The 17,572-nt window shown below is 54.7% G+C and overlaps 7 protein-coding genes across 7 annotated transcripts in view; 5 read left to right on the top strand and 2 right to left on the bottom strand.

Moving 5' to 3' along the window:
* Positions 1-2,457, bottom strand: part of GUITHDRAFT_113557 (hypothetical protein) — a gene marked incomplete at both ends in the record, with an annotated part of 4,230 nt that extends 1,773 nt beyond the window's left edge. The window contains 16 exons of the mRNA XM_005827241.1: positions 269-309; positions 438-551; positions 610-657; positions 713-777; positions 828-894; positions 947-1,000; positions 1,174-1,211; positions 1,265-1,331; positions 1,383-1,430; positions 1,735-1,785; positions 1,838-1,876; positions 2,011-2,046; positions 2,096-2,161; positions 2,220-2,269; positions 2,333-2,350; positions 2,400-2,457. Of these exons, the coding sequence (XP_005827298.1) occupies positions 269-309; positions 438-551; positions 610-657; positions 713-777; positions 828-894; positions 947-1,000; positions 1,174-1,211; positions 1,265-1,331; positions 1,383-1,430; positions 1,735-1,785; positions 1,838-1,876; positions 2,011-2,046; positions 2,096-2,161; positions 2,220-2,269; positions 2,333-2,350; positions 2,400-2,457 (860 nt within the window). The remainder of the gene's footprint in view (positions 1-268; positions 310-437; positions 552-609; positions 658-712; positions 778-827; positions 895-946; positions 1,001-1,173; positions 1,212-1,264; positions 1,332-1,382; positions 1,431-1,734; positions 1,786-1,837; positions 1,877-2,010; positions 2,047-2,095; positions 2,162-2,219; positions 2,270-2,332; positions 2,351-2,399) is intronic.
* A 1,272-nt stretch (positions 2,458-3,729) lies between these two features.
* On the top strand, positions 3,730-5,037 carry GUITHDRAFT_142816 (hypothetical protein; the record flags this gene model as incomplete). The annotated part of the gene is made up of 1 exon (XM_005827240.1): positions 3,730-5,037. The coding sequence occupies one exon, from the start codon at positions 3,730-3,732 to the stop codon at positions 5,035-5,037; it is 1,308 nt and encodes a 435-aa protein (XP_005827297.1).
* Positions 5,038-8,608: 3,571 nt separating this feature from the next.
* GUITHDRAFT_75661 (hypothetical protein) lies at positions 8,609-9,442 on the top strand (the record flags this gene model as incomplete). The annotated part of the gene is made up of 1 exon (XM_005827239.1): positions 8,609-9,442. A coding segment is annotated over one exon (834 nt), but the record flags the coding sequence as incomplete, so codon positions are not given.
* Positions 9,443-10,088: 646 nt separating this feature from the next.
* Positions 10,089-11,289, top strand: GUITHDRAFT_154152 (hypothetical protein). Its single transcript, XM_005827238.1, has one exon. The coding sequence runs from the start codon at positions 10,214-10,216 to the stop codon at positions 11,243-11,245; it is 1,032 nt and encodes a 343-aa protein (XP_005827295.1). The 5' UTR covers positions 10,089-10,213; the 3' UTR covers positions 11,246-11,289.
* A 130-nt stretch (positions 11,290-11,419) lies between these two features.
* GUITHDRAFT_113554 (hypothetical protein) lies at positions 11,420-12,379 on the bottom strand (the record flags this gene model as incomplete). Its single annotated transcript, XM_005827237.1, has 7 exons — positions 11,420-11,503; positions 11,612-11,716; positions 11,760-11,840; positions 11,932-11,976; positions 12,031-12,048; positions 12,108-12,270; positions 12,324-12,379. The coding sequence occupies 7 exons, from the start codon at positions 12,377-12,379 to the stop codon at positions 11,420-11,422; spliced, it is 552 nt and encodes a 183-aa protein (XP_005827294.1).
* Positions 12,380-14,820: 2,441 nt separating this feature from the next.
* On the top strand, positions 14,821-16,213 carry GUITHDRAFT_75674 (hypothetical protein; the record flags this gene model as incomplete). Its single annotated transcript, XM_005827236.1, has 3 exons — positions 14,821-15,456; positions 15,696-15,821; positions 16,103-16,213. Coding segments are annotated over 3 exons (873 nt in total), but the record flags the coding sequence as incomplete, so codon positions are not given.
* A 224-nt stretch (positions 16,214-16,437) lies between these two features.
* On the top strand, positions 16,438-17,410 carry GUITHDRAFT_154151 (hypothetical protein). The gene is made up of 3 exons (XM_005827235.1): positions 16,438-16,812; positions 17,010-17,118; positions 17,302-17,410. Exons 1-2 carry the CDS (start codon positions 16,489-16,491, stop codon positions 17,067-17,069), a joined length of 384 nt encoding a protein of 127 aa, XP_005827292.1. The 5' UTR covers positions 16,438-16,488; the 3' UTR covers positions 17,070-17,118; positions 17,302-17,410.
* Positions 17,411-17,572: the final 162 nt, after the last annotated feature.

Raw genomic sequence — 17,572 nt, 5'->3', positions numbered from 1 at the left:
ACTCCTCCTCCTCCTCCTCCTCCTCCTCCTCCTCCTCCTCCTCCTCCTCCTCCTCCTCCTCCTCCTCCTCCTCCTCCTCCTCCTCCTCCTCCTCCTACTCCTCCTCCTCCTCCTCCAATCTCTTTTCTCGCCCTCCCTCTTCCTCCCCCCCCCCCCCGTCCTCCCCCTTCCTTTCCCACCATCTTCATCTCAGGATGTCCTCATGAGATCTGCTCCTCACTTTCCCTATCGTCCCGGCCCATCATTGTCCCTCCCTCCTTCTCCCTACCTATGGTCTTCGGCGGCAGCAGCTGCAACGAAGAAGGGATCCTGCACAGTCAAGGATGAGGATGAGGGAGAGGAGGCAGGGGGGCAGCAACGAACATTCAAAGGGTGTTCAGTGGACTTCTGCGAGGCAAAAACATCAGACAAGGAGAGGTCAGGTCCGACTCGATCACCATGAAGCTGTCGAAGAGGTTCGAGACTTCCTGCTCCTGAGACAGGCTGCCTGAGTCCTTGTTGGCCTCCACCACTTGCTTCTTCTGCTCCCTTGTCTGGCTCTTTGTCATCTCCTTCATTTCATAGTCAATCAACTCGTTTGCTCCACCCTTTGCTCCATCCTGCCCTCACCTCTGACTTCATGTACATGTCCGACGAGCTCGGAATGGACGACGGCATCTTCCAACATCTCGTCAGAGCCTTCGCACAACGACAAGACTCTGCATGAACGCACAGATCTCTCCGCCTCCTTCTCCTTTTCCTTCTCCGCTGTCTTCGTGCTCTTCTTCTTCTTCTTCTCTGTTCACAACCATCACCAGCTGCTTCACCTCTCCTCCTTTCATCGTCACCGCCCGGCGACTTCGTCACTTGCGCTTCTGTGTTGAGATTTCCTTGGGCGACCACGTTCCTCTTCAGCTGCACCCCAGCTCAGACTTGCCTCCACTCAACCCGCAAACTTCTGTCTCACGTTGTTCCCGGGCCATGCTGGATGGGACGCGTCGATGCGCTCGACACCGAAGACCTGGAGTGACTTGAGCAAGGTAGAGGACAAGGGGAGAGGAGAGTAGGGAGGGAGAAGGCGAGAGAGGAGGGGAGAAAGGAGGGAGCCAGGGTGCCAAAGAAGAGGAGGGGGACAGAGGGGAGAGAAGGAGGAGCGAGAAGGTAAGAGAGGAGGGGAGGGACTGGAGAGACTACGTCTTGCTCTTTCGCTGCCTTCGCTCGCTGAATCAGCCCTAGAGAGGAATCTATGTCATCCCTTTTATCCTCCACCACAAATAAAATCCACCTGGTCCAACCACGTTGCCGTCGGCATCCAATACATCCCTTGCATGCGATTCTTCCACGCTAGCCCCCTTGAGAGGATGGTAAGGCGGCAACTGCCGCTACCTCCTCAGCAGCCGTACCTTGCTCAAGTCCTGGTCTTGCAAGCAATCCAAGTGAATGTGCGTGACCTTGGGGAAAGAAGTCAGTGGAAGACTGTGTGAAAGTCGAGAGAGAACAGTAAACAAATGGCAGTAAGCAACAACACGATCATGTCAGAAATCACATCTCATCCTCGTACCTTTGTATTGATTCCATCCCGCTGTACATGATAGGTTGGCTCTAACGAAGCTCGAACAGTCCTCTGCAAGCTGACCTATCGGACCCAAGGATCGTCACCACCATCGGCATGATCTCTATTCGCATCTTGGCATAAACCTCTCCACCCTCGCTGCCTCCACCTCCCTCATCAATAGAACATTCTCCTTGTCTTACCTTGTACTTCTTCTTTGACTTCCCAACCATACGCACGAACTTCAACTTGACCTGTAGGTGTGGATGAGGCCAGGCTTCCTACTAGAGCGATGATACTACAAACCTGCTGCCCAGGCTCTCCAAGAACAAGAGATGAGATCTCCTGCACGAGAAAATGACCAAGACGACCACAACGGCAAACCTCCACAGAGTCGACAGCTCCACCATCCCGTGCATCACAGGCGCATTCACCATCCAAGAACTCCCCCAGGCAACAAGGACCAGCAATGTTCTCACCGCTATGCTCGCCTTGGCTACCTTGATATCATCCACCTGACAAGCCACCTTGACGAAATTCGCTCAACGTTCACGAGCAGCAGACCTGGGTTAACATGTCTCCGGGCTCTATCAGCCCGCTCTGATCCGCAGCGGATCCTCCGACCAGATCCTGCAAGACAAGGCACAAGATCAATACCTGTCAACAAGGCAGGACTGTGCTGCTCCACCTTCACTATGAGGAATCCCTCATGGTTCTTCCTGAAGATCACCCCCACTCCTGCACAGTTGTCATGCAAGCACATGCTGCCGCTCTCCACATCTCCAAGGGAGGAGGAAGTACCTGCGAGGTCTTTCTTGCCTGGAAATGAAATCAGACCTCTCACAACCTCCCTACTCCTCCCGTTCACCTCTGAGGTGCACAGCTGAGCTTGGCTTTGTGGACCCCTTTGACCCCTGCGCTCCCATCTTCCAGCAAGCTTCTCTGGACTATCCAACCAGCGATCGCAATCACGACGTGAGCATTCTCACATGATCCGAAAAGAGAACGTGTCCATCATCGCAATACTCTCCTTGCTGCTGATCGCTGATATTGGGATATTGAAATATTCCAACTTCCAAAACAAGATCGGGACAACCTATATTCTATCCGCCTTTGTTGTCCGTCTGCATCAAAAGAAAATATGTTACTGGGTCATGGATATTCTGGTCTGATTTGACGGTCATTTTGGTTGTGCGAACTCCTGATCAGGGCTAAAATACTAAGAACGCTTTCGTGGGGTGCAATGATGCTCAGGATCTCCGAAACTCTTCATGCAACAAGCTCCTTGTCGTTTCTTGTTCAATGTCCATGTGACTACCTTGTTCTCGATACTCTCTTGATCCCTTACCACCCACCGCCCTACTATTGAGCGCTTACCTCTTCTATTCTACTCCTTATCGTGATTGTTGGCATGACTATCCTCTCCTCCTCCCTCCTCCTCCTCCTCCTCCCTCCCTCCCCTTCGTCCTAGCTCTACTCTTAATCATCTTCTCCCTCTTCCTCGTCCACCTCAGCTTGCTCCAGGTCTGCATATCAGCTGCCTAGAGTCGCAACCCCTGCCACCTGCCCTGCTGTCGTCCTTGTCGACCATTATCGTAGAGACAGACCACCCCACCGCTACACTACCCCACCCCACTTTTCTAGCATGAAAGTGGCTACCCCACCTGTGTTAAGGAAGATTGCAGTAGTTACTACCCCATCTAATAGCTTGTTGTTGACGACTACCCACCCACTTTTGTCAACCCAACCCCTACCGCATTAGCAATTTATCCGCCCCTTTACCCCAGGGGGTAGTAGAAGCATCACCCCTGACCCCACTCGTTTCAGAGATTACAGCTAGTGACTAAAAGCGTTCTGGTACAGTCTTCTTTACTCATCTATAAGTGTATCACAACTAGCGCCCGAGGACTCAGTGACTGAGTCTCGGAGGTCCGACGGAGCCCGGCCGGCGGCGGCAGCCACCCGGACCTTAGAGAAGTTTTTTACTCAAAGTTTTAAGTTAAATCAGAGACCTTCATACCACATCCCCCGGATATTCTGCAGTGTGGTACTAACCTTTAGTCAACAATTCCCTGTTCGTGTCGGGTCCATTTCATGTCACCCCTGGTACGACCGTGTGGTTGGCGAGCTCCGAGGGATCAGGTCGGTGGTTGGCAGGTTGAGCCTGTGCGTTGAGACCCTTGAGAGACAAGAGCAGCATGTCCGCCATTGCCGCATGGGCGAAGAAGCCCGACTCCGAACAGCTTCCTGACATCAGCCTTGCCACGTTTCTGGTGAAGTTCTACACTCCCATGAACCTCTACAACAAGCTGCGGGAACATTTCGAGACGAGTGACGAGTACTCGACTTTTTTTGCTCAGCCTGAGGACTGTGAGAATTACTCGAGGATAAATCGCTTCTTCTTGCTGATCAACACTATGTTAGCAGTGCTGATTGCCTCGGCTACTGTTCTTGTATCCACGCGTATGGATTCAACATCACTAGTAGGAATCGGATTCATATCGGCTGCTGTCGCTCCATTTTTGAAATTCTTGATGTTGAACCAAGTGATCAAGCACTTGTTTTCTGGTCTAAGCAAAGCTAAGGAGACAGAGTTTTGCCTTGTGCGCAAACTGCGGCCATGTGTCTACGTTCTGCTTATCATCACCTATGCGGTGTCCACATCTCTGGCAGCTTTTTTCCTGTCAAACTTGATTGCTTGCCGACAATTCGAATTTGTACATCTGAATGCTACTTCTTCTCTTCTCGGCTCTACTACCAACCAGACAAACAATAATTCTTCCGAGCTTATCATGGCCTGTGCAACCAAGTCCTTCAAGGAGGCCAAGGAATTATGCACCACCCTCGGAGGAGACATTCCATCCTTCACCACCTCCGAGGCTCAGGATCGATATGTGCGGCTCATGACAAAAAAACTTGGAGAAAACTTCACCATCAACTCCTGGACAACCTCTTTGTCAGACGGGGTCACTGGGCAGGTTTGGACCGTTCATCCACCACCTGACCGTCCTATCGAACCGGGCCACGAGTGCTTTTACGCGCAATACAACATGTTTGCAAAGGAGATCATTTATGACAATGCTTTGTCGTGCGAGGCCCTGTTGCATCCTGCCTGTGAGGTTCCAGAGCTCCCGAGCTCGATAAAGCAAGAGCTGGCAAACTGCATCTGTACGAATAAGCCGACCGACACGGTAGCCATCCTTTTGCTCAACTACTTGATCGGGTTCTTAGGAGGAAACTATCTTGGTTTCTGCTTGACCTTGATCTTTGCCGCTCTCTACTTCCACATCAGGAGAACCAAGAACGCCCATCTGCGCTTTCTCTTGGGCTTTGCACTCGTTTCCGAGTGGGCTCGTTCAGATACCAAAGGCATGCCGGCAATCAATGGTAACGACAAGTTCCATCCCTTCTTCTTCACCCTCGCATTTTGGAAAACGAACCCGGCAAGAACTTGCTACGTTGCTGCGGAAGCTCTTCAGCCAAGGTCGCGGACGATCATGCCATGATGATACCATCGACTCAGCCCCATTCCCATGACAAGAGCCACTTGAATACCGGGGGCCCCGAAGCGCGCCGAAGACTGGGCGGCCCTGCACTGCAGTCACTGGCCGCAGGCCTGCGAGCCGCACGGCCCGCCGGGGCTGCGGCCGCTCCGCGGTGAGGAGTCCGGCGGGACCCCGCGCCGGCGGCCGCCGTTCTCTCTGAGTCCGCCGGGGACAGTGGGCCCACTGGGCCGCCGCCGGGTCACCGGACGGTCCGCCGAGGCGCCGCGCCGTCGGCCCCGGGGTGATCGGACGGGCCGGCCGTGGCCCAGTGGGCGGGCCGCCCATATCATCATATGATAGCCTAGTATCATGCGCGCGCCGCCGCTCACCGGGCGGGGCCCGGCAGTGCCGCCCGCCCGCCGCCGCCGCCCGGCCAACCGGCGGATCGGACGGCCCAGTAACCGGGCGGGGTGACGCCCGGCGGCGCCCGGGCCCGGCCTACTGGGCCTCAGGCTCAGTGCGGCCCCAGCGGCCCGGTGCGGCGTACCGTACGGTACGGGCCCAGTACTAGGCTATGGTACTGATAGTACGGTCACCCGTAGCTTCAAAGTTACTAAGTACGCGGACGGTTACGGTAAGGAGACAGGCTCGGCGGCCGCTCAGGCCGAGTCTCCGCCCGGCTCGCCGGCCCTGATCACCGGTGACCGCCGGGCCGGTCAACTGGCCGCGCAAGCCTCGGGGGCCTCCGAAACTGGCAGTTCCGGGCGACGGTCGAGCCTCCGCGGCTTGCCGGCGCCGGGCCGGCGCCCGCCCGGGCGCAGTGACAGTCACGGTGGCAGTGACTCGGAGTCTCCCGGAGTCCCTGACACACCCTGGCCCGCCACCCGGTGACCGTTTTTAACTTGACTTTGGACGGTACTACCGTAAACTAAACCCAGCAGGCTGTGACCGTCGGGAGCCAGGCCGCCGCCGGAGAGGCCGGCCCGCTTCCCGGCCGGGCCGATAACTTGACTTAGCAACCGTCACCGTCCGTGTTCACTGAAGTTAGCCTGTGATCGGCGGCGGACTCCAAACCGGCGGCTGCCGCTTCCGTTGGTTTTAACTAAACATTTCTTGTACCTGAAACGGTCACTTGCATTTTACCACTACCTACCCCTTTCCCTGTACATCCGTGAACACTACAGGGTCACCCCACCCCCATCTCCAGATCCATTATTCCTGTTCTATGGGGAATATGGCATGGGGGTCCAACAAAGAGGCCATTTTAAAACTTAAAAGCACCCCTACCCTTATTAAAGATTTCAGAACGATCCAAGAGGTAGTAGAGCTCTTATCGGAAAGGTACCCTACCCCCCTGCTTTTTCGTTTACGGCAAACTGGCTTTAATAACAAAATGGAAAATAACGTACCCTAGTACTCATCAATGAAGGGAGTGGCAACCATGAGATCTGAGAGGGGTGGTTATCCTAAATTTGAGGGGTGGTACTTTTGATATGAAACAAGGGGTAGTCAGGATTTACGTGTGTGAATCGAGCATGGGGTAGGGTGAATTGAAAAGTGGTCCGGGCCAATCAAACGGGTAGGTGTATAGATTGAAGAAGTCTTTCAAATAGTTTGAGATAATTTGCGCAAAAACAAACAAAATTTCAAAACGTCGATCACCTTTTCCAACTGTGACCTAAACGCTGCCCTCTTCAGCTGGGGTGGTCAAAATGCGGCAAACAAACTGTGATAGACACTCAGGGGTGGTGCACAGGGCTGGTTCATTGCTCATGGGGGTGGGGTGATCTCGAGTACCGGTGTACTCCAAGCAGGGTGCTCCCTAAAGAGAGTTTCAAAGTCAATTCTGAGGGTGGGTGGTTCAAATGTAGAATTGTGCCACTGTGCTTTCAGAGGGGTCATCACATTCGTGAAAGTTCATCCATTAGGGTGGGTAATTTGCTACTGCACATCTTGGAAATGGAAGGGTGGGTGTTTGACAGCTGTTCGTTATCACGGTAGGGTAGTGCTAGAAAACTCTGGGTAGGGGTGATCTAATCTCTTTGGCGGACACAAAAAGCATGCAGAACCCCCAATTTTACCAGAGTGAAAGAGGGAAAATTGTGGTGGGGTGGTGAAGGTCCCCTACAAGGTCTAGTAAAAAGGACCGGCCTGCAAGGGACCAACAATGAAGGTATATGGGGGGTGGGTAGAGGGTGGACACGGAAGGTACGGGCATGAACAGGATGTTGTTTGGGTGGGTACTGCTCATATGATGGGGTGGGTCATGTTGGGGTCTCCGATAGTAGATGACAGAAGGGATAAGGTTGGGTATCTCGATGGGAAAATGGGGGTGGGGGTAAGGGTTGATCGGATGGTGAGTCAGAGGGCAAGGGTACCAGACATGAGGGGGTAGGAGGTATGGCTCTCACAGACTCGAAGGTGGGAGGATATAGACGATCCTCTATTGCCAGAAGAGAGAAATATGGGTAGTGGAGGGGTATATGAAATCCAGTTAAATACATAGGAGGTACTGTGGAATGGAAAGGGTGGGTCTGGGTAGGTGGCCGTTAAGCGCTCCAAAGCTCCAGCGACCCCCCAATAGGCTGGCAACAATGGCGGAAGGAATGGAGGTACCGGAAGTGGCACGAGCGGTAGGATGCGGAGAAGCGTGATGGAGCAGAGGATGAAGATATCTGCAAAAGACAAGAAAAGAGTTTTTTCAACGTGAATTTCAGAGGTGATTGAGCTCTTCAAGAGGAAATCTGACCGCTCGGACACTGGGGAAAAGTGTTGCGGAAGTGCAGTACGAGTGATTACAAGACATCACAGGGTTCCGGAGCCTTGCTGAACTGTCTAGAAGAAGCCTATTCGAACTAAAACCGGATAGGCTGCACATAACACTTGTTTGGGAAGAAGGAGAGCAGTCTGTGGATACAGCTTCTTGTTAGGGAACGCGAGACAGTGAACAGTCAAGTGAGCGAGCATTGCTATTCATCCTTCAAGGTGCGTACAAGAGAAGTGGGAAAAGATCAAAGTTCTGCATCGGAACCCGTAGATTGAAGCAAGGTAGAGAGGCCGAATTCGGATTGTTGCTGTGAAAGGTGGAATCTCTGTTGGAAGAGTGGGATAAATATCATGATACTTCAGCGGGTTTTGCATCATAGTAAGGTGTGACGTCAGCGTCTAGTAGGAGGTTGAAGTTCGATTCTTTTGAAAGGTTGGCTGTGCATTTTCCACCAAAGATAGAAGAACCTTGCTTGCAAAACCAGCTCTTGACTAGGTGGCAATGTCTTCTTCACAAAAGAGAATCACTGTGCAGAGCTTGGAGCCAGACGGTGCGAGAGTAACAGCGCTATGCGGGTCCTCGCTGCAAGAGACCAAGGAACTTATTGGAGTCAAGCTTGGTTTCCCGAGGCCCTCCACTTGCCGCCTCTTCAACAAGCATGGCGCTGAGATCGATCATTTGGACTTGGTCATTCACGACGACCTTTTGTACGTCTCAGCTGGCAGTGATCCTGTGATATCCAAGAATTCATCGAAACCTGTGAACTCGCAGATCCCAAGGACTGCATCTACTTTGGCACCCTTCGGAGCCTCGACGATCGATGGTATGGATCATGCTTCCACTGATGAAGGCAAGAGCGACTACTTTGAGATTGGCAAGGTTCTTGGAACCGGCGGGCAGGGCACGACCTACTTGGCGACGGATAAAAGGACTGGACAGCAGACAGTGTTGAAGCAGATTTATTGTTCTGGGCTTCAAGAAACTAACAAGGCGATTGAAGAGGCGATGATGCTCTCTCGGCTGAAACACAGGCACGTTGTATCTTACAACGAAGTATTTCTTGGTTCAGACCTCACTAAGGGTAATTATGTCGGGATTGTTATGGAGTTCTGTTCCGGGGGCGATCTTTATCAAATGCTGTGTCGTCAGAGAAGCAAGAAGAAGCCGATCAGCGTGCGGAGGGTGAAAATGTGGATCTTGCAACTTTGTGAAGCCCTCAAGTATCTGCACTCTCAGAAGGTCATCCATCGTGACGTCAAGCCTATGAACGTGTTGCTAGATGCAGAAGGAGATCTGAAGATAGCTGACTTTGGTCTTGCAAGACATGGGGTCACTCAAAGCAAGCTCGCGATGACCCAGTGCGGCACCCCAGGGTACGAGAGCCCGGAAGTTCAGATGGGCCACGGCTATGATTTCAAGACGGACATCTGGGGGCTAGGATGTGTTGTGTGTGACATGGCAACACTGAAGTTCATGCATGAGAGACCAGGGTCCTTGGCGACTCAAGTTCAAGTCGACCCGAAGGCGATTGTCAAGGTCATACAGCCGGTGATGGACTTGTATGGGCCAGACATTCATTCGCTTCTTTCTTCGATGCTGCAACCTGATCCAAAGAAGAGGCCATCGGCGGCTGAGATTGTCGAATACAAATTCTTGAAGCCATCGCCCGCAGCGGAGGCTGAGCCTGTGCTCGTCAAAGGCCCTGGATCCTCGCCCCCTCCAGCTCCTCGTCGCTTGACAGGGCAGAGGGGAAGTCCTACGGAACAACCGGATGCTCAGAGGTTGACAGCAGAACCGATGGGGGCAGGGGCAAACTACGAGCACAGCATGTCACCGGCTACTCGCCTTCCTAGACGCTCGGACGACAGCAGTGACTCCAGCATTTCGAACCGGTTTGCGAACATTCGCACGTCAGACACACTTTATGTGTCGAAGAGACCAGGCAGAGATCAGTTTGGAAGCATCTCACAAGCACTCAGGGCAGCCAGTGATGGGATGACCATCGAGATCATGGAGGGCAAGTATCAGGAGGAGCTGTTCATTGACAAGGCAATCACGCTGCAGGCGAGTCAAACAGCGTCGGGCTACTGCCGAGTTGAGATTCAAGGAGTGACGGTGAGGCCTGTTGTGGTCTGCAATGCATCAGGGGCTCTCGTCAAGGGACTTTCGCTCATCCATCTCTCGCAAATCTCACAGGAGGGAAGGGACTGCACGCGCTGCATCGATGTGGCAGGAGGGTCACTGATCCTCGAGGAGTGCGATGTGACAAGCGTGTGCGGGGTGGGGATAGTGATCAGGGATGGAGCCAGGCTGTCTTCTTACAGGTGCAGGGTGAACAGGTGTGGTCAAAACGGATTCTTCCTGTTTGGCAAGGGAGGAGCTTTGATTGATGGGTGTGACATCTGTGAAAACGCGTTCCCCGGTGTTGGAATGGACGACAGTGTAGATACGATTGTGAGGAGATGCAGGATCAGGCATGGCAAGGGAGACGGGATCAAAATCTACGGGGGCTTAGGCATACAGATCCAGAAGAATGACATCAGCCACAATGGGCAGGTGGGGATATCGATCGAGGACGGTGCAGACCCTGTGGTGAGGGAAAACAGCATCCACGACGGGAACAGCTGCGGGATCTCTGTGCTCAAGGGAGGAAAGGGGACAATAGAAGACAACGACATCTACTGCAACGCTCACCCCAACGTCTATGTGGCTAACAGCGCAGACCCGCTGATCCGGGGGAACCAAATCCACCACAGCGGAAGCTGCGGGGTGACGTGCGTGGAAGAAGGGCTGGGAACGATCGAGGAGAACGACATTTACTGCAACCAGTCGGTTGGGCTGTACATCATGAACCGAGCGAATCCTGTGGTGAGGAACAACACGATCCGGGAGAGCGAGGGGGACGGGATCTCTGTGTGCTTTGCTGGGCGAGGCCTGATAGACGGGAACACGATTCGGGCCAACGCTGGGATCGGGCTGCTCATCGAGAGCGAGGCTGAGCCGCGGGTGACGAAGAACCAGATCCTCGAGTCGCACTCAGATGGGATCAAGGTCTCGCACAACGGCAAAGGGTACATCGAGTCCAACACGGTGATAAGGGCTGGGCACGGGGCTGGTGCTGGGTCAGGGATCTGTATCACAATGGGGTCAGCGCCTGTGGTGAAGAACAATCTGGTGAAGGACTGCCTGCAGCACGGGGTGCTGATAACGGACGAGTCTGCTGGGATCATCGAGAGGAACACGATCTCCGGCCACCAGGGCAACGGCATTGCAATCCTACGGAGAGCGAACCCGATCGTGAGAGGCAACGTGGTGAGGGAGAACAAGGGCGCCGGTGTCTTCGTGTCGCAGGCCGGGCGAGGGATGGTCAGCGACAACCGTCTCTCGTACAACAGAGGGCAGAGCCAGCTGCTGGTAGAGCCGGGCTGCGACGCAACGGTGAGGGACAACATCGTATCTTAAGCTAGGTATGACAAGGTTGGTGAACATAAATGTGAATCATCTCGTAGCCGCTGCTGTCTCTTGATCTCTAGGTCGACAGACCCACAACCTGCTCTCATGCCGTCCTCCCTCGCTTCAGGGATACCGTGAAAATGCGGCCATCCTCCCTTCATGCCCATCAAAACTCGTGAGAAGTTACGACGAAGGCAACTGCATGCACCTCTTCTTGAACGAGCAGGTCACTTGTGATCCAGGAGGTCCCAGGAGCCGCTCAGCCAACTGAAAGTCGGTCGACTCGTCAGTGGTTGGGGTGGGGAGACGGAGTGGGGAGGGAGGAAGGAAGGAAGTGAGAAGTAGACAGAGCGAGAGAAGAGGGAGAGGGGTTACCTCTGCTAGACTGATTCCTTCTACGCTCTTCCCTTCCACAGCAACGATGATATCACCAACGCTGATGTCATTGCAAACATCGGCAGGGCTTCCTTTCAAGAAAGTCTACCAGCCAAGTGAGAAGTCCTGGGTGCAGCAGCGATTGTACCTTGATCTCTAAGACTTCCACGTCATTATCCATGCCTCGCTTGAAGTAGGCGCCGATGCCCACCTTCTCCAGGCTGTTGCTCTGTGGTAACGTAAAGAGAAGGAGTGTACGGCAATGAGTCGAGAGGAGAAGATTGAGTAGATAGGAGAAGATCCCAACTATCCAAACTCACGCTAGATGTTCTCTGGGCGGTGCCGAGCTTGATGTTCTTCTGTGACTGGAGGACAAGCGCATTCAACTCGATCGAGCGCTGCGTTTAGACGGGTCTTACCTTGGGCGAGTCAACTGGCTGCGACCAGTCAAAGTCAGCGAGACAGCGAGGCAGGGCAGCAAGTCCTTATGTCTCACCGAGTCTCGATCAGCCCCGGGCCAGGAGCTCCTCGCGTTCTCAGTCGCTGGGATCCTCTTGGAGCTCGTTGACGTGCGCTTAGACTCGCAGCTGAGGCAACTCTGCACCTCCCCCATCCTCCTCTCGACTTCCTCTTCACGACGACTCGGAGTAACCTGTGCGCTGGGAAGAGAGCAGCGCTCCTGGAGCAGCCAAAGTTCAGTCCCCGCGCGCACATGAGCTCCTGCTGCCCCTTGTCTCCCCTCCCTGTCTCAGGCCTCGCACTGGCCATGACCACGTTTCAATGGAGTTTTCTTCTCCGCAGTGTGGCAAACATCTGCCCGGCTCAGTCCTCCCTCCGACCCTCTCAGCTCCTCTCTGATCGTGTCTTAGCCTGGAAGTTCAGGGACGGTCACCCGTTTCCCCTACCTCCCCATCTCTCTCCCTCTTCAAGTTGAATGTTCACCTCCCTCAGTCCTCCCCGATCTCTTCCTGTCTCTCTTGCCCTCAGTCTCTTCCTGGAGTCCCGGCTCTCTCCCTCTCCTCCTCAGGCTCCCACTCCCTGCCTCTCAGTATGATTCAGGCCTCCCTGGGCCTTCCTTGCCGGGCGAGTCCGATCTCCCGGGTCTTCCTCTCCCTCTTCCTCTCCCTCCGAGCCACCCATTCTTCTCTCTCTCCCTCTCCCTCTCACTTCCCCATTCTTCTCTCTCCCTGCTCTTCAAGTTGTCAGAGTCTCTCTCTCTCTCCTTCTTCCGAGACGAGTACGGTCATCGTCAGCCTCAGTGTCGTCGCTGGCGTTTTTCGCGGCACAGTCAAATGTCCGTTACATCCCGTTGTACTACCGTACGGCGGCAGATCCGTTCGGGCATCCCCCGCGCACTGAGCCTCCGATGATTCACCGGGCCGGAGTCCCGCCGGGCCGCTGAGTGGCGGCCCGGGCCGGGCGCGCGCCATCACAGTGAGCCCCGGCTATAGTCAATCTTCAAGGATTCACACACTATGAAACATGCTCCATTCATAGATGGCCTATAGTCAAAGACTACTTTCACTACGCCACTTGAAATGTAATATGTGTATAATTCAGATTATTTCAAATTTACTCAGGAAGATTGAAGTACCGACTGCAATCTTGAAATGAGTCTTTTAGAACACGTCGAGGAAAGCGTGGAACGACTCTTGAGTACCGGTTATGTTCCCATACTTAGCACCGGTCAATTTTATAGTACCCTACCCCTATGTTCAAGTGAAAAGAGCCAACAAGTTTGTTGAGAGGGAGGTTTCAGTACTGATATCTTAAAACAAAAACAAGAACTGTTGAATTGGCGATCTTCCTACAAGACTTGCAAAGCGAGCGGCCTCCAGCATGGCGGTGAGATCCCGTTCCGACCCTCCTCCCCCTCCTCCCTTCCCCCATTCCTTCCACTCCTCCTCATCATCTCTTCCTTGCTGCTACCTCTCTCTCTCTCACCCTCGGTCCCATCATCTCACCACATCTCCTGCTCTCCTGCCTCCTTGAGCTCCATCCCTGCTCCGCGCTTCTTTCCTCTGCAAATTTTGCTGCTCCCTCACGCTTCCCTCTCGCGTCTCCTTCTTCCTCTCAACAACATCTGACTCTCACAAGACTTGTATTCTACATCAAACCCTTTGTCCTCTACCTCCCCGTGTCGTCGCCGCTCATCGACTCTCCTCTCCTCTCTGAACAGTCCATGAGTTTTCGTTCATCTGTATCTTGTTTTCGAGTAGGGTTTTCCTCCTTGATTGTTGTTGAACAGGTCAGCAGGGCATGAAGTTTCGTGTGCTTGTGTACCAGCAGGACGTCCGTCAGCCAGTTGAATTCTGATCACATGCTGCAAATCTAAGAGTCAAGTTTTCTCGACCCGTCTGCAACCTCTACCATGAGATCGTCTTGTTTGGCCTTGTCCTTGCTCGCTCTGATTCCTCTCTGTCATGCCTTCGTCGGCAACACTCTCTCCTTGCGATCTGCTAGCGCTGCAGCTCTCAAGCATCAACTGCCTCACTCTACGTCTCTTGCCTTCCCCCAACCTCGACCCGCCTGCCGGGCGAAGAAATCGACCTCTCCTCATATGGCTATCAGCGTTCTCGGTGCTCTGACGGCTCCTCTTGTCGCCGTTGCTGCTCTAGGCACGCTGGACGGCTTCGGCAAGCTGCTCATCAACCTGCCGAGGATTATCGAGTATCAGTTCAGGTACGCAAACAGGATTATGCAGCGGGGGAACGGCTGTCAGCCCACGGAGGCGATCGACGTGCTGCGGATCAAGTTGGACGAGAGCAAGGAGTACCGGTTCAACGCGCTGAAGCTCTTCGTCAAGTACGACACGGATGAGGACGGGAAGCTGAGCATCGACGACTTGAATCGCTGCTTGAAGAACGAGTTCCCGCAGGGGGTAACGGACGGCATGATCAGCTCGCTGGTAGATGCTATGGACTCGGACAAGGACTCGCAAATCGACTGCTATGAGTTCCTGAGCGCCGTCAGCGGATCCTCGAAGAATGCTGACAAACTCCTGCAGGAGGTAATCCTCCCCTCATACCCTCCCCCCCTCCCTCCACCTTCCTCCTTGCTCTCCTCGTCATCCTCCCTCTCTTTCTCCATCCCTCCCTCTGGTCTTCTTCCTCTCTCTCTCCTCTCTCCCTCATTCCCTCCTGTTCCTCCTCCTTACTATCTTGTGCTTCATCCTCCTTGTTGCATCGATTCTACCTCCTTTCGTGCTGACCCCAGCTCGACAGGCCCGAGAGTCTCAGCTGGACTCGGCGTACGAGGAGTGCAAGAAACTAACGAGCGAGTACGCCAAGACGTTCTTCCTCGCGACTCTCGCCATGGAGCCGCTGCAGGCCAAGGCCACGTGGGCGATCTACGCCTGGTGCCGGCGAGTCGACGAGATTGTGGATGGACCAAAGGCTGATCCGAACCCGGAGACGCAGAGGAAGCTGCTGGAGGAGTGGATGGCGCGGCTGGACAGCATGTGGAGCGACAGGGGAGGGCAGGCGGGTCTTGACTCGTTCGACTTGGCGTTCAAGGACATGCTGCAGCAGTACCCGGGGAGCGACATCGAGCCTTACCGAGACATGATCCGGGGCATGCAAATGGACATCGACGACAGGCGGTACGAGACGTGGGAAGAGCTGTACCTCTACTGCTACCGCGTCGCTGCTACTGTTGGGCTGATGACGCTGCCTGTCATGGGAACGGCCAAGGGAGTGGGAGTCGACGACGCTCGCACGCCTGCTGTGGCGCTAGGGATCGCGCTGCAGATCACCAACATCCTGAGGGATGTCGGGGAGGATGCGCGGGACAGAGGGAGGATCTACTTGCCGATCGAGGACCTGAAGAGATTCGGAGTGACGGAGGTGAGAGGAGAGAGAGGGGAGGGGAGGCAGGAACGAAGGATGGGCAGTGGAAGGAGCGAGAGTGGGAGGAAGAAGGCTGAGACGGGGGAGGGAGAAAGAGGACAGAGGACGGAGGGAGGAGGGAGAAAGAGGACAGAGGACGGAGGGAGGAGGGAGAAAGAGGACAGAGGACGGAGGGAGGAAGGAGTGGGGAGAGGAGGTCCGGTCCGCTGACAACATGGCAGGAGAGCATCTTCGAGAGGAGCCGGAACGGTGGAGCGGTGGACGAGAATTACAGAAACCTGATGAAGTTCGAGATCGCGAGGGCGAGACAGTACTACAAGGAGGCGGAGGAGGGGATTGCTCTGTTGGCTCCGGGGGCTCAGGTGGGTTGAGAGGAGGGGAACTGAGGGAGGACGAGGAAGGAGGGAGGGGGAGGAGGAGGAGGAGGAGGAGGAGGAGGAGACATCTGGTTGATGGGGAGGAAAGAGGGAGAGAAGATGGCAAGAAGTGAGCACGTGAGGGAGCTACTGTTGAGGGGCAGAGCGCAGAGGTGAAGGGAGAGGATGGAGGACGAAGGAGAAGGAGGGACAGGAGAAAGAGGTGGTGGCGGTGGTGGTAGTGGAGGAGAAGCAGCAGCAGCAGCGGATCTGACGCCTTGCCACAGCTGCCGGTCGCAGTGGCTGCCGAGCTCTACAAGGGAATTCTGGATGAGTTGGAGAAGAACGACTACGACAACTTCAACAAGCGAGCTTTCCTTTCCCGAGAACAGGTATGACCCCTCCCCTCCAACCCTTCCTCTCCCCTACCCCTCTTGCCTCCCTGATCGCTTCCTCAGAAATTGCTCGCGGTTCCTCCTCTGTGGCTCAAGACGATCACTGGCGGTTGGGAGAAAGAGCGGAAGGAAGTAGAGGACAAAGAGAGGGCTCAGGCCGAAGTTTGAGGAGGAGGAAGAGGAGGAAGAGGAGGAGAAGGAAGAGGAGGAGAAGGAAGAAGGAAGAGCAGAGGGAAGGATACACTTTCTTATGCACAAGTTATATCTTACAACAACATATGTTCGAACTTCATCTCTCACCTCCATCCTCTCATTATCATCCTCTCCATCATCATCTCCATCATCATCACCCAACAACAACATTCACGACAATTACAATTTCGCCATATCTAGATTACACGAGGGGCGGCACTTGCGATGTTTCCTGTCGCCTCCTCCCGCTATTTCTCGCACTTGGTGTCAAAAAGGCAGCAGGGAGCGCGCAGAAAGCGCTTGGCGAAGCACTGGTGGGGATTAAGCTCTGGGCGCAGACATTCCGTGTGCTGCAGCTTACAGGAGACCGAAAGGTTCCCCTCCTCATCGAGAAAGGAGGAGAGCTCGACCTGCCGATCGTGATGAGGGTTGAGGACGGGAGGATGCTGAAGACGAAGTGGGAAGGGAGGGAGGGAAGGAGGGAGGGAGGGAAGGAGGGAGGGAGGGAGGAGGAGGCCGAGGAGATGGTGGTGGAGGAGGGGGGCATGGAAGTGGGAGAGAAAGAGAGGTGGCGGAGGTGGAAGAAGAGGAGGGAAGGGGAACGTACGATGGCAGACACGTGCTGCAGGTAAATCTCTCCCGGCCGCTCAAAGGGAGGAACAGCTGACGTCTTGGTCGCAACCCATCCCGTCTCTTTGGTCCTTGTAATGTGACACCTGCGAGTGCCTGAGGAAGAGGAGGAAGTGGAAGCAGGGAGGCAGGGAATGGGGACGAGCAGGAACAGGAGCAGGAGCAGGAGCAGGAGCAGGAGCAGGAGCAGGAGCAGGAGCAGGAGCAGGAGCAGGAGCAGGAGCAGGAGCAGCAGGAGCAGCAGGAGCAGCAGGAGCAGGATCTCTTACGCTGTTGATCGCGGGGCGTCACACGTGACATTGAGAGCAGCCGTCAGCGTCTGGAAGTAGGTCGTACGAACTAGAAAGCGCCAGAATGTGCCGTCTGTGACCTGAAGCCTGGAAGAGAGAGCGTGAAGAGCAGACAGACGAGATGAAAGGAGGAGGAGAAAAGAACAGGCGGAGCAGGATATGCAGGAGGAGGAGGAGGAGGAGGAGGAGGAGGAGGAGGAGGAGGAGGAGGAGGAGTAGTGCGAGGAGGAGGAGGAGGAGGAGGAGTAGT

The sequence above is a fragment of the Guillardia theta genome (assembly GCF_000315625.1).
Source record: "Guillardia theta CCMP2712 unplaced genomic scaffold GUITHscaffold_68, whole genome shotgun sequence".
Taxonomy (NCBI): domain Eukaryota; class Cryptophyceae; order Pyrenomonadales; family Geminigeraceae; genus Guillardia; species Guillardia theta.
Note: the sequence above shows the minus strand (reverse complement) of the source record. Positions and strands in the feature narration are given on the sequence as shown.